The 15,889-nt window shown below is 36.0% G+C and overlaps 1 protein-coding gene across 1 annotated transcript in view; it reads right to left on the bottom strand.

Moving 5' to 3' along the window:
* Positions 1-15,889, bottom strand: part of LOC142186798 (atrial natriuretic peptide receptor 2-like) — a 175,444-nt gene that overhangs the window by 70,076 nt on the left and 89,479 nt on the right. The window contains 4 exon segments of the mRNA XM_075261369.1: positions 12,369-12,489; positions 12,561-12,645; positions 12,718-12,775; positions 12,777-12,851. Of these exon segments, the coding sequence (XP_075117470.1) occupies positions 12,369-12,489; positions 12,561-12,645; positions 12,718-12,775; positions 12,777-12,851 (339 nt within the window).

Genomic DNA, 15,889 nt, shown 5'->3' on the forward strand with positions numbered 1-15,889 from the left:
CCCCCATATATTATATTATACAGTCACCCCCATATATTATATTGTATTATATTATACAGTCACCCCCATATATTATATTGTATTATATTATACAGTCACCCCCATATATTATACAGTCACCCCCATATATTATATTGTATTATATTATACAGTCACCCCCATATATTATATTGTATTATATTATACAGTCACCTCATATATTATATTGTATTATATTATAGTCACCCCATATATTATATTGTATTATATTATACAGTCACCCCCATATATTATATTGTATTATATTATACAGTCACCCCCATATATTATATTGTATTATATTATACAGTCACCCCCATATATTATATTGTATTATATTATACAGTCACCCCATATATTATATTGTATTATATTACACAGTCACCCCCATATATTATATTGTATTATATTATACAGTCACCCCCATATATTATATTGTATTATATTATACAGTCACCCCCATATATTATACAGTCACCCCCATATATTATATTGTATTATATTATACAGTCACCCCCATATATTATATTGTATTATATTATACAGTCACCCCCATATATTATATTATACAGTCACCCCCATATATTATATTGTATTATACAGTCACCCCCATATATTATATTGTATTATATTATACAGTCACCCCCATATATTATATTGTATTATATTATACAGTCACCCCCATATATTATATTGTATTATATTATACAGTCACCCCCATATATTATATTGTATTATATTATACAGTCACCCCATATATTATATTGTATTATATTACACAGTCACCCCCATATATTATATTGTATTATATTATACAGTCACCCCCATATATTATATTGTATTATATTATACAGTCACCCCCATATATTATATTGTATTATATTATACAGTCACCCCCATATATTATATTGTATTATATTATACAGTCACCCCCATATATTATATTATACAGTCACCCCCATATATTATATTGTATTATACAGTCACCCCCATATATTATATTGTATTATATTATACAGTCACCCCACATATATTATATTGTATTATATTATACAGTCACCCCATATATTATATTATACAGTCACCCCCATATAGTATATTGTATTATATTATACAGTCACCCCCATATATTATATTATATTATATTATAGTCACCCCATATATTATATTATACAGTCACCCCCATTATATTATATTATACAGTCACCCCCATATATTATATTGTATTATATTATACAGTCACCCCCATATATTATATTGTATTATATTATACAGTCACCCCCATATATTATATTGTATTATATTATACAGTCACCCCCATATATTATATTGTATTATATTATACAGTCACCCCCATATATTATATTGTATTATATTATACAGTCACCCCCATATATTACATTATACAGTCACCCCCATATATTATATTGTATTATATTATACAGTCACCCCCATATATTATATTGTATTATATTATACAGTCACCCCCATATATTATATTGTATTATATTATACAGTCACCCCTATATATTATATTGTATTATATTATACAGTCACCCCCATATATTATATTATACAGTCACCCCCATATATTATATTATACAGTCACCCCCATATATTATATTGTATTATATTATACAGTCACCCCCATATATTATATTGTATTATATTATACAGTCACCCCCATATATTATATTGTATTATATTATACAGTCACCCCCATATATTATATTATACAGTCACCCCCATATATTATATTGTATTATATTATACAGTCACCCCCAAATAGTATATTGTATTATATTATACAGTCACCCCATATATTATATTGTATTATATTATACAGTCACCCCCATATATTATATTATACACTCACCCCCATATATTATATTGTATTATATTATACAGTCACCTCATATATTATATTGTATTATATTATACAGTCACCCCATATAATATATTGTATTATATTATACAGTCACCCCCATATATTATATTGTATTATATTATACAGTCACCCCCATATATTATATTATACAGTCACCCCCATATATTATATTGTATTATATTATACAGTCACCCCCATATATTATATTGTATTATATTATACAGTCACCTCATATATTATATTGTATTATATTATACAGTCACCCCCATATAATATATTGTATTATATTATACAGTCACCCCCATATATTATATTGTATTATATTATACAGTCACCCCCATATATTATATTGTATTATATTATACAGTCACCCCCATATATTATATTGTATTATATTATACAGTCACCCCCATATATTATATTGTATTATATTATACAGTCACCCCCATATATTATATTGTATTATATTATACAGTCACCCCCATATATTATATTATACAGTCACCCCCATATATTATATTGTATTATATTATACAGTCACCCCCATATATTATATTGTATTATATTATACAGTCACCCCCATATATTATATTGTATTATATTATACAGTCACCCCCGTATATTATATTGTATTATATTATACAGTCACCCCCATATATTATATTGTATTATATTATACAGTCACCCCCATATATTATATTGTATTATATTATACAGTCACCCCCATATATTATATTGTATTATATTATACAGTCACCCCCATATATTATATTGTATTATATTATACAGTCACCCCCATATATTATATTGTATTATATTATACAGTCACCCCCATATATTATATTGTATTATATTATACAGTCACCCCCATATATTATATTATACAGTCACCCCCATATATTATATTATACAGTCACCCCCATATATTATATTATACAGTCACCCCCATATATTATATTATACAGTCACCCCCATATATTATATTGTATTATATTATACAGTCACCCCCATATATTATATTATACAGTCACCCCCATATATTATATTATACAGTCACCCCCATATATTATATTGTATTATATTATACAGTCACCCCCATATATTATATTGTATTATATTATACAGTCACCCCCATATATTATATTGTATTATATTATACAGTCACCCCCATATATTATATTGTATTATATTATACAGTCACCCCCATATATTATATTGTATTATATTATACAGTCACCCCCATATATTATATTGTATTATATTATACAGTCACCCCCATATATTATATTGTATTATATTATACAGTCACCCCCATATATTATATTATACAGTCACCCCCATATATTATATTGTATTATATTATACAGTCACCCCCATATATTATATTATACAGTCACCCCCATATATTATATTGTATTATATTATACAGTCACCCCCATATATTATATTGTATTATATTATACAGTCACCCCCATATATTATATTGTATTATATTATACAGTCACCCCCGTATATTATATTGTATTATATTATACAGTCACCCCCATATATTATATTGTATTATATTATACAGTCACCCCCATATATTATATTGTATTATATTATACAGTCACCCCCATATATATTGTATTATATTATACAGTCACCCCCATATATTATATTGTATTATATTATACAGTCACCCCCATATATTATATTGTATTATATTATACAGTCACCCCCATATATTATATTGTATTATATTATACAGTCACCCCCATATATTATATTATACAGTCACCCCCATATATTATATTATACAGTCACCCCCATATATTATATTATACAGTCACCCCCATATATTATATTATACAGTCACCCCCATATATTATATTGTATTATATTATACAGTCACCCCCATATATTATATTATACAGTCACCCCCATATATTATATTGTATTATATTATACAGTCACCCCCATATATTATATTATACAGTCACCCCCATATATTATATTATACAGTCACCCCCATATATTATATTATACAGTCACCCCCATATATTATATTGTATTATATTATACAGTCACCCCCATATATTATATTGTATTATATTATACAGTCACCCCCATATATTATATTGTATTATATTATACAGTCACCCCCATATATTATATTGTATTATGTTATACAGTCACCCCCATATATTACATTATACAGTCACCCCCATATATTATATTGTATTATATTATACAGTCACCCCCATATATTATATTGTATTATATTATACAGTCACCCCCATATATTATATTGTATTATATTATACAGTCACCCCCATATATTATATTGTATTATATTATACAGTCACCCCCATATATTATATTATACAGTCACTCCCATATATTATATTGTATTATATTATACAGTCACCCCCCAATATTTGTATATATATACAGTCACCCCCGATGATATTGTATAGTAGCATATTTATATCTTGTTCCTCCGTGTCACCACCTAGTAAATTATATTGATATTTATATTATAAAGTCCCCCCATACTATTATATGGTATTATATTATACAGTCACCCCCCCACTATATTATATTATACAGCTCACCCCCATTAGTATTCTATTATACAATATATTATATTATACAGTCACCCCCATATATTATATTATACAGTCACCCCCATATATTATATTATACAGTCACCCCCATATATTATATTGTATTATATTATACAGTCACCCCCATATATTATATTATACAGTCACCCCCATATATTATATTGTATTATATTATACAGTCACCCCCATATATTATATTGTATTATATTATACAGTCACCCCCATATATTATATTATACAGTCACCCCCATATATTATATTGTATTATATTATACAGTCACCCCATATATTATATTGTATTATATTATACAGTCACCCTCATATATTATATTGTATTATATTATACAGTCACCCCATATATTATATTGTATTATATTATACAGTCACCCCCATATATTATATTGTATTATATTATACAGTCACCCCCATATATTATATTGTATTATATTATACAGTCACCCCCATATATTATATTGTATTATATTATACAGTCACCCCCATATATTATATTGTATTATATTATACAGTCACCCCATATATTATATTATACAGTCACCCCATATATTATATTGTATTATATTATACAGTCAGCCCCATATATTATATTGTATTATATTATACAGTCACCCCCATATATTATATTATACAGTCACCCCCATATATTATATTATACAGTCACCCCCATATATTATATTATATTATACAGTCACCCCCATATATTATATTATACAGTCACCCCCATATATTATATTGTATTATATTATACAGTCACCCCATATATTATATTGTATTATATTACACAGTCACCCCCATATATTATATTGTATTATATTATACAGTCACCCCCATATATTATATTATACAGTCACCCCCATATATTATATTGTATTATACAGTCACCCCCATATATTATATTGTATTATATTATACAGTCACCCCACATATATTATATTGTATTATATTATACAGTCACCCCCATATAGTATATTGTATTATATTATACAGTCACCCCCATATATTATATTGTATTATATTATACAGTCACCCCCATATATTATATTGTATTATATTATACAGTCACCCCCATATATTATATTGTATTATATTATACAGTCACCCCCATATATTATATTGTATTATATTATACAGTCACCCCCATATATTATATTGTATTATATTATACAGTCACCCCCATATATTATATTGTATTATATTATACAGTCACCCCCATATATTATATTGTATTATATTATACAGTCACCCCCATATATTATATTGTATTATATTATACAGTCACCCCCGTATATTATATTGTATTATATTATACAGTCACCCCCATATATTATATTGTATTATATTATACAGTCACCCCCATATATTATATTGTATTATATTATACAGTCACCCCCAATATATTATATTATACAGTCACCCCCATATATTATATTATACAGTCACCCCCATATATTATATTGTATTATATTATACAGTCACCCCCATATATTATATTATACAGTCACCCCCATATATTATATTGTATTATATTATACAGTCACCCCCATATATTATATTATACAGTCACCCCCATATATTATATTATACAGTCACCCCCATATATTATATTATACAGTCACCCCCATATATTATATTGTATTATATTATACAGTCACCCCCATATATTATATTGTATTATATTATACAGTCACCCCCATATATTATATTGTATTATATTATACAGTCACCCCCATATATTATATTGTATTATATTATACAGTCACCCCCATATATTATATTGTATTATATTATACAGTCACCCCCATATATTACATTATACAGTCACCCCCATATATTATATTGTATTATATTATACAGTCACCCCCATATATTATATTGTATTATATTATACAGTCACCCCCATATATTATATTGTATTATATTATACAGTCACCCCCATATATTATATTGTATTATATTATACAGTCACCCCCATATATTATATTGTATTATATTATACAGTCACCCCCATATATTATATTGTATTATATTATACAGTCACCCCCGTATATTATATTGTATTATATTATACAGTCACCCCCATATATTATATTATACAGTCACCCCCATATATTATATTATACAGTCACCCCCATATATTATATTGTATTATATTATACAGTCACCCCCATATATTATATTGTATTATATTATACAGTCACCCCCATATATTATATTGTATTATATTATACAGTCACCCCCATATATTATATTGTATTATATTATACAGTCACCCCCATATATTATATTGTATTATATTATACAGTCACCCCCATATATTATATTGTATTATATTATACAGTCACCCCCATATATTATATTATACAGTCACCCCCATATAGTATATTGTATTATATTATACAGTCAGCCCCATATATTATATTGTATTATATTATACAGTCACCCCCATATATTATATTGTATATTATACAGTCACCCCCATATATTATATTATACAGTCACCCCCATATATTATATTGTATTATATTATACAGTCACCCCCATATATTATATTGTATTATATTATACAGTCACCCCCATATATTATATTGTATTATATTATACCGTCACCCCCATATATTATATTATACAGTCACCCCCATATATTATATTGTATTATATTATACAGTCACCCCCATATATTATATTGTATTATATTATACAGTCACCCCCATATATTATATTGTATTATATTATACAGTCACCCCCGTATATTATATTGTATTATATTATACAGTCACCCCCATATATTATATTGTATTATATTATACAGTCACCCCCATATATTATATTGTATTATATTATACAGTCACCCCCATATATTATATTGTATTATATTATACAGTCACCCCCATATATTATATTGTATTATATTATACAGTCACCCCCATATATTATATTGTATTATATTATACAGTCACCCCCATATATTATATTATACAGTCACCCCCATATATTATATTATACAGTCACCCCCATATATTATATTATACAGTCACCCCCATATATTATATTGTATTATATTATACAGTCACCCCCATATATTATATTATACAGTCACCCCCATATATTATATTATACAGTCACCCCCATATATTATATTATACAGTCACCCCCATATATTATATTGTATTATATTATACAGTCACCCCCATATATTATATTGTATTATATTATACAGTCACCCCCATATATTATATTGTATTATATTATACAGTCACCCCCATATATTATATTGTATTATATTATACAGTCACCCCCATATATTACATTATACAGTCACCCCCATATATTATATTGTATTATATTATACAGTCACCCCCATATATTATATTGTATTATATTATACAGTCACCCCCATATATTATATTGTATTATATTATACAGTCACCCCCATATATTATATTGTATTATATTATACAGTCACCCCCATATATTATATTGTATTATATTATACAGTCACCCCCATATATTATATTGTATTATATTATACAGTCACCCCCGTATATTATATTGTATTATATTATACAGTCACCCCCATATATTATATTATACAGTCACCCCCATATATTATATTATACAGTCACCCCCATATATTATATTATACAGTCACCCCCATATATTATATTATACAGTCACCCCCATATATTATATTGTATTATATTATACAGTCACCCCCATATATTATATTATACAGTCACCCCCATATATTATATTATACAGTCACCCCCATATATTATATTATACAGTCACCCCCATATATTATATTGTATTATATTATACAGTCACCCCCATATATTATATTGTATTATATTATACAGTCACCCCCATATATTATATTGTATTATATTATACAGTCACCCCCATATAGTATATTGTATTATATTATACAGTCACCCCCATATATTATATTATACAGTCACCCCCATATAGTATATTGTATTATATTATACAGTCAGCCCCATATATTATATTGTATTATATTATACAGTCATCCCCATATATTATATTATACAGTCACCCCCATATATTATATTGTATTATATTATACAGTCACCCCCATATATTATATTATACAGTCACCCCCATATATTATATTGTATTATATTATACAGTCACCCCCATATATTATATTGTATTATATTATACAGTCACCCCCATATATTATATTGTATTATATTATACAGTCACCCCCATATAGTATATTGTATTATATTATACAGTCACCCCCATATATTATATTGTATTATATTATACAGTCACCCCCATATATTATATTATACAGTCACCCCCATATATTATATTGTATTATATTATACAGTCACCCCCATATATTATATTATACAGTCACCCCCATATATTATATTTGTAACGGAGCAAAAGTATACGTCCTTCCTCCGGAAAATATCTTGAATCAACAGGGACGCAAGAGGTCGGGAGACAACAGCAATTTATTGTAATCCACAAAGTTAGTAGCCGGCGGCGGTCACATCAACCGTAATAACAATAAGTCCACAGAAGTCACAATCCAATGATAGCTTTGGTTCCTTGGTCCTGTAACTAAGTCCTGGCTCTCTGCAGAGCTGTGCACAGGCCGGCTAACACATACTAACTGCTAGCTATATACTATATACTAAACTGTTACACCTATACCTGGGGGTGGGAAGGGCTGAGCCACAGATCCTTCCCCCCTCACCTATGCCAAGGAGAGCAGACTCCCTGTCTACTATGGACAATGCACCATCCAACATCTTCTTGGAGACACTGATCAGATTATCTCCACCCATTGTCCTCACTAGTTAGAGGTATTTGCATACAATGTGCTAACACACTAGACCCCAATCAGCCAACTACACATTGATGTATACAACAGGTTAGAGAATACATTCCACATGAAATATATATTACACATTGCCTATAGTATAGACTCTAACCATCCCGTGACAACCCCTCCCCCTCTCAAAACATGTGCATGACACAATTGGCCTACACAGGTAAATTGGGGAATGCACATCAGTCTCTATAGGTCATATGTCCTCCTGCCGGGATAACCCATCTGTGTTCTGGTGTTGGTTCCCTCGGCGGTACTGAATGGTAAAGTTGTAGGGTTGAAGGGCTGGCATCTGGCAGAAAATCCGGTCGATCCATGTTGGCGTCTCTCTGAGCTTGGCTTCGGGTCACTGCTCCCACAAAGTGGCACTGTAGATTTCCAACATCGTTGCCTAACAGAACATCGGCCGGCAGCCCGCTCATCACACCAATTGTGCATCGTTTTGGTCCATAACCATAGTCGAGTTCCACGGTAGCTTTAGGAATACGTTTCCGAGTACCTCCTGCCAACTCGATAGAAAGGCCAGGGCCCTCCTCTAGGGCCTCGGGTCGAACCACTCGGGGGTCCGCTACCGTTAGGAAAGCTCCCGAGTCCCGGAATCCAACAACTGTTCGGCCATCCAGTAGGACCTCCTGCAAGTGCTTCCGCTGAAGGTTTGCGGGATGTGTGGCGGAAGGCTGAATCCCATAGACCCCTGGAGGTGGAACAGATGGGTCATTCATGGAGTCATCTGGAAATGGGGCCAAACTTTCAGTCCTAGGGGTGGTTCCCAGGTAGTGAATAGGCCGGGATGCCACGGTGGCCCGTGCCCCCATGTTAACAGGGCAACTAGCTTGCAAATGTCCAGGCCTCCCGCACCCAAAACATCTGCGCTCTAGCATTCTTCCAGTAGGTCGTTGTCTAGGGACAGGGTTGTTCATAGCTGGAGGCCGATGGGCTGGGGCAGGGGTAGAGGGGGAATTGTAATCCTGAGGCCGGGCACAAAAGGTGGGTGGCTGGATGAAGGGTGTCTGGCGGACTGTGGTAGTTTTCCGCTCCTCTGCAAACAACCTCTTCCACTGCGGCTTGATGGTCAGGCCCTCATCTGCAAGGGAAGCAGCTTGCTCCACTGTGGCTGGGTTCCGTTCCAGCACCCACTCACGGATCTCAGCGGGGCACTGGGAAAAGAACTGTTCCTTAAGTATGACTTGGAGGATCTTATCGACTGTGACAGCCTCCTCTCCTTCTAGCCAGCGCTTGCATGCTTGCTTCAACTTGTGGGCGAACATGTGGAAGGAGCTTCCCCCATTGTAAGACAAAGAGCGGAACTGAACTCGGTAGGTCTCTGGAGTGACTGCATAATACTTCTGCACCGCTCTTTTAATGGCCTCATAGTCCCGCTGATCACTAGGGTCCATGGCTCTGAGAGCTTCCGCAGCCCCATCTCGTAGGTGCCCCACCAGATACCGGACCCAATCCTTCTCTGGGACTTCCATCAGGCGGCACTGGTGTTCGAAGTCCTGAAAATATCCATCAACATCCCCAGCCGCTTCATCAAAGGTCTTGAAGTGTTTATGGGAGACATATGGTGGTTCTCTCACTGTTGGGCTGGGGGTCGACGTTTGATTATAATTCCGCGTAGTTATCTCAGCCATTCGCATTTCATGCGCCATTCTTTCCTTTTCATGCGCCATTCTCTGTTCCTCCTTCTCCGTTTCCTGAGCCCTCTGTAACGCTCTACTCCTTTGCTCTGCAGTTGCTTCTAGCCCCAGCACTGCCAATTCCTCCTCATACAAAACAACCCATCTGCTCTTTTGGGTCTGTACCTGCCACTCCTGTATCTCTACTGTCTCCTGGGGGCAGCCCTCCTCATGGTCGCTTTGCAGGGTCATCTCCTCCAGTGCCTCGATCAGTTGCTCTTTCGTTCTTCCCTGATAACTCAGGTTTAGTTCCCGGGCCCTTACTTGTAGACTTGCCATAGTCCAGTTCCTGTATTCTGAGGTTGTGGCTCCATTAATCGCTGGGCTGCTGTAGTCCATCTCGCTGTCCGCTGTTGATCCCACCGCTGCCAACCAGTTGTAACGGAGCAAAAGTATACGTCCTTCCTCCGGAAAATATCTTGAATCAACAGGGACGCAAGAGGTCGGGAGACAACAGCAATTTATTGTAATCCACAAAGTTAGTAGCCGGCGGCGGTCACATCAACCGTAATAACAATAAGTCCACAGAAGTCACAATCCAATGATAGCTTTGGTTCCTTGGTCCTGTAACTAAGTCCTGGCTCTCTGCAGAGCTGTGCACAGGCCGGCTAACACATACTAACTGCTAGCTATATACTATATACTAAACTGTTACACCTATACCTGGGGGTGGGAAGGGCTGAGCCACAGATCCTTCCCCCCTCACCTATGCCAAGGAGAGCAGACTCCCTGTCTACTATGGACAATGCACCATCCAACATCTTCTTGGAGACACTGATCAGATTATCTCCACCCATTGTCCTCACTAGTTAGAGGTATTTGCATACAATGTGCTAACACACTAGACCCCAATCAGCCAACTACACATTGATGTATACAACAGGTTAGAGAATACATTCCACATGAAATATATATTACACATTGCCTATAGTATAGACTCTAACCATCCCGTGACAATATTGTATTATATTATACAGTCACCCCCATATATTATATTATACAGTCACCCCCATATATTATATTGTATTATATTATACAGTCACCCCCCCATATATTATATTATACAGTCACCCCCATATATTATATTATACAGTCACCCCCATATATTATATTATACAGTCACCCCCATATATTATATTGTATTATATTATACAGTCACCCCCCATATATTACATTGTACTATAATAATGCGAGGTATGGGGTGATAATTGAGATAAGGGGTAAATGCTGCAGTAGGGGCAGTAATTATGGGGAGGGGTAATTATCAGGTGGGGGGGGGGGACACTCACTAGTGACAGGGTCAGGCGGCTCCCGGCACATTTGTGGTATTTCTCTGAATTCCCGAACTGTAGCTCCTCCCAGCGGATCCTCCATAACATACTCGCCAACTCCTTCTCCAGCATCAGCTTCCTGCGGACAGACAGCGGCAGCCATGAGCCCCCCACCAGGACAGTATAGCCCCCCCACTGACCGTTACCCACCTCATTATTAGGATACTCGCCATCCCAAACATCAGCAGGGTCAGCCCCGCGCCCAGAGCCACCATGGCGAATGTGGAGAGAGGAGCTGAGGAGGGGAGAAGAGTCAGAAGAGACTGGGGGGCCGCGGGGGCCGGGACACAGGACAGGGGTCACTTACTCTTAACACATGAGGGGTCGTCGCTATCAAAGACACAGGGGGGGCTGTCCGAGGGGGGGGGCGCCCTTCAGCCACAGGATCGCCGGCCCGCTCCAATTAATCTGCTTGGTGATTCCATCATAATGGGCGACCACCTATAGGAAAGACAAGGAGATATACAGTATACAGAGGGTATATAGAGGCAGGACACACGGTATACAGAGGGTATATAGAGGCAGCACACACTGTATACAGAGGGTATATAGAGGCAGGACACACGGTATACAGAGGGTATATAGAGGCAGCACACACTGTATACAGAGGGTATATAGAGGCAGCACACACGGTATACAGAGGGTATATAGAGGCAGCACACACGGTATACAGAGGGTATATAGAGGCAGGACACACGGTATACAGAGGGTATATAGAGGCAGCACACACTGTATACAGAGGGTATATAGAGGCAGCACACACGGTATACAGAGGGTATATAGAGGCAGCACACACGGTATACAGAGGGTATATAGAGGCAGCACACACTGTATACAGAGGGTATATAGAGGCAGCACACACGGTATACAGAGGGTATATAGAGGCAGCACACACGGTATACAGAGGGTATATAGAGGCAGGACACACGGTATACAGAGGGTATATAGAGGCAGCACACACTGTATACAGAGGGTATATAGAGGCAGCACACACGGTATACAGAGGGTATATAGAGGCAGCACACACTGTATACAGAGGGTATATAGAGACAGGACACACGGTATACAGAGGGTATATAGAGACAGGACACACGGTATACAGAGGGTATATAGAGACAGGACACACGGTATACAGAGGGTATATAGAGGCAGCACACACGGTATACAGAGGGTATATAGAGGCAGCACACACTGTATACAGAGGGTATATAGAGGCAGGACACACGGTATACAGAGGGTATATAGAGACAGGACACACTGTATACAGAGGGTATATAGAGGCAGCACACACGGTATACAGAGGGTATAGAGAGACAGCACACACTGTATACAGAGGGTATATAGAGACAGCACACACGGTATACAGAGGGTATATAGAGACAGGACACACAGTATACAGAGGGTATATAGAGGCAGCACACACTGTATACAGAGGGTATATAGAGACAGGACACACTGTATACAGAGGGTATATAGAGACAGGACACACGGTATACAGAGGGTATATAGAGGCAGCACACACTGTATACAGAGGGTATATAGAGACAGGACACACTGTATACAGAGGGTATATAGAGACAGGACACACTGTATACAGAGGGTATATAGAGACAGCACACACGGTATACAGAGGGTATATAGAGACAGGGCACACGGTATACAGAGGGTATATAGAGGCAGCACACACTGTATACAGAGGGTATATAGAGACAGGACACACTGTATACAGAGGGTATATAGAGACAGGACACACTGTATACAGAGGGTATATAGAGACAGCACACACGGTATACAGAGGGTATATAGAGACAGGACACACTGTATACAGAGGGTATATAGAGGCAGCACACACTGTATACAGAGGGTATATAGAGGCAGCACACACGGTATACAGAGGGTATATAGAGACAGGACACACTGTATACAGAGGGTATATAGAGGCAGCACACACGGTATACAGAGGGTATATAGAGGCAGCACACACTGTATACAGAGGGTATATAGAGGCAGCACACACGGTATACAGAGGGTATATAGAGGCAGCACACACGGTATACAGAGGGTATATAGAGACAGGACACACTGTATACAGAGGGTATATAGAGACAGGACACACTGTATACAGAGGGTATATAGAGACAGCACACACGGTATACAGAGGGTATATAGAGACAGGGCACACGGTATACAGAGGGTATATAGAGACAGGACACACAGTATACAGAGGGTATATAGAGACAGGACACACTGTATACAGAGGGTATATAGAGACAGGACACACTGTATACAGAGGGTATATAGAGGCAGCACACTGTATACAGAGGGTATATAGAGACAACACACACGGTATACAGAGGGTATATAGAGACAGGACACACGGTATACAGAGGGTATATAGAGGCAGCACACACGATATACAGAGGGTATATAGAGGCAGCACACACGGTATACAGAGGGTATATAGAGACAGGACACACTGTATACAGAGGGTATATAGAGACAGGACACACTGTATACAGAGGGTATATAGAGGCAGCACACTGTATACAGAGGGTATATAGAGACAACACACACGGTATACAGAGGGTATATAGAGACAGGACACACGGTATACAGAGGGTATATAGAGGCAGCACACACGATATACAGAGGGTATATAGAGGCAGCACACACGGTATACAGAGGGTATATAGAGACAGGACACACTGTATACAGAGGGTATATAGAGACAGGACACACGGTATACAGAGGGTATATAGAGGCAGCACACACTGTATACAGAGGGTATATAGAGACAGCACACACGGTATACAGAGGGTATATAGAGACAGGGCACACGGTATACAGAGGGTATATAGAGACAGGACACACGGTATACAGAGGGTATATAGAGGCAGCACACACGATATACAGAGGGTATATAGAGGCAGCACACACGGTATACAGAGGGTATATAGAGACAGGACACACGGTATACAGAGGGTATATAGAGGCAGCACACACTGTATACAGAGGGTATATAGAGACAGCACACACTGTATACAGAGGGTATATAGAGACAGGGCACACGGAATACAGAGGGTATATAGAGACAGCACACACGGTATACAGAGGGTATATAGAGACAGGGCACACGGTATACAGAGGGTATATAGAGACAGGACACACGGTATACAGAGGGTATATAGAGGCAGCACACACTGTATACAGAGGGTATATAGAGGCAGGACACACGGTATACAGAGGGTATATAGAGACAGGACACACTGTATACAGAGGGTATATAGAGGCAGCACACACGGTATACAGAGGGTATATAGAGGCAGGACACACGGTATACAGAGGGTATATAGAGGCAGCACACACTGTATACAGAGGGTATATAGAGACAGGACACACTGTATACAGAGGGTATATAGAGACAGGACACACTGTATACAGAGGGTATATAGAGGCAGCACACACGGTATACAGAGGGT

The sequence above is a fragment of the Leptodactylus fuscus genome, unplaced genomic scaffold (genome assembly GCF_031893055.1).
Source record: "Leptodactylus fuscus isolate aLepFus1 unplaced genomic scaffold, aLepFus1.hap2 HAP2_SCAFFOLD_119, whole genome shotgun sequence".
Lineage (NCBI taxonomy): Eukaryota > Metazoa > Chordata > Amphibia > Anura > Leptodactylidae > Leptodactylus > Leptodactylus fuscus.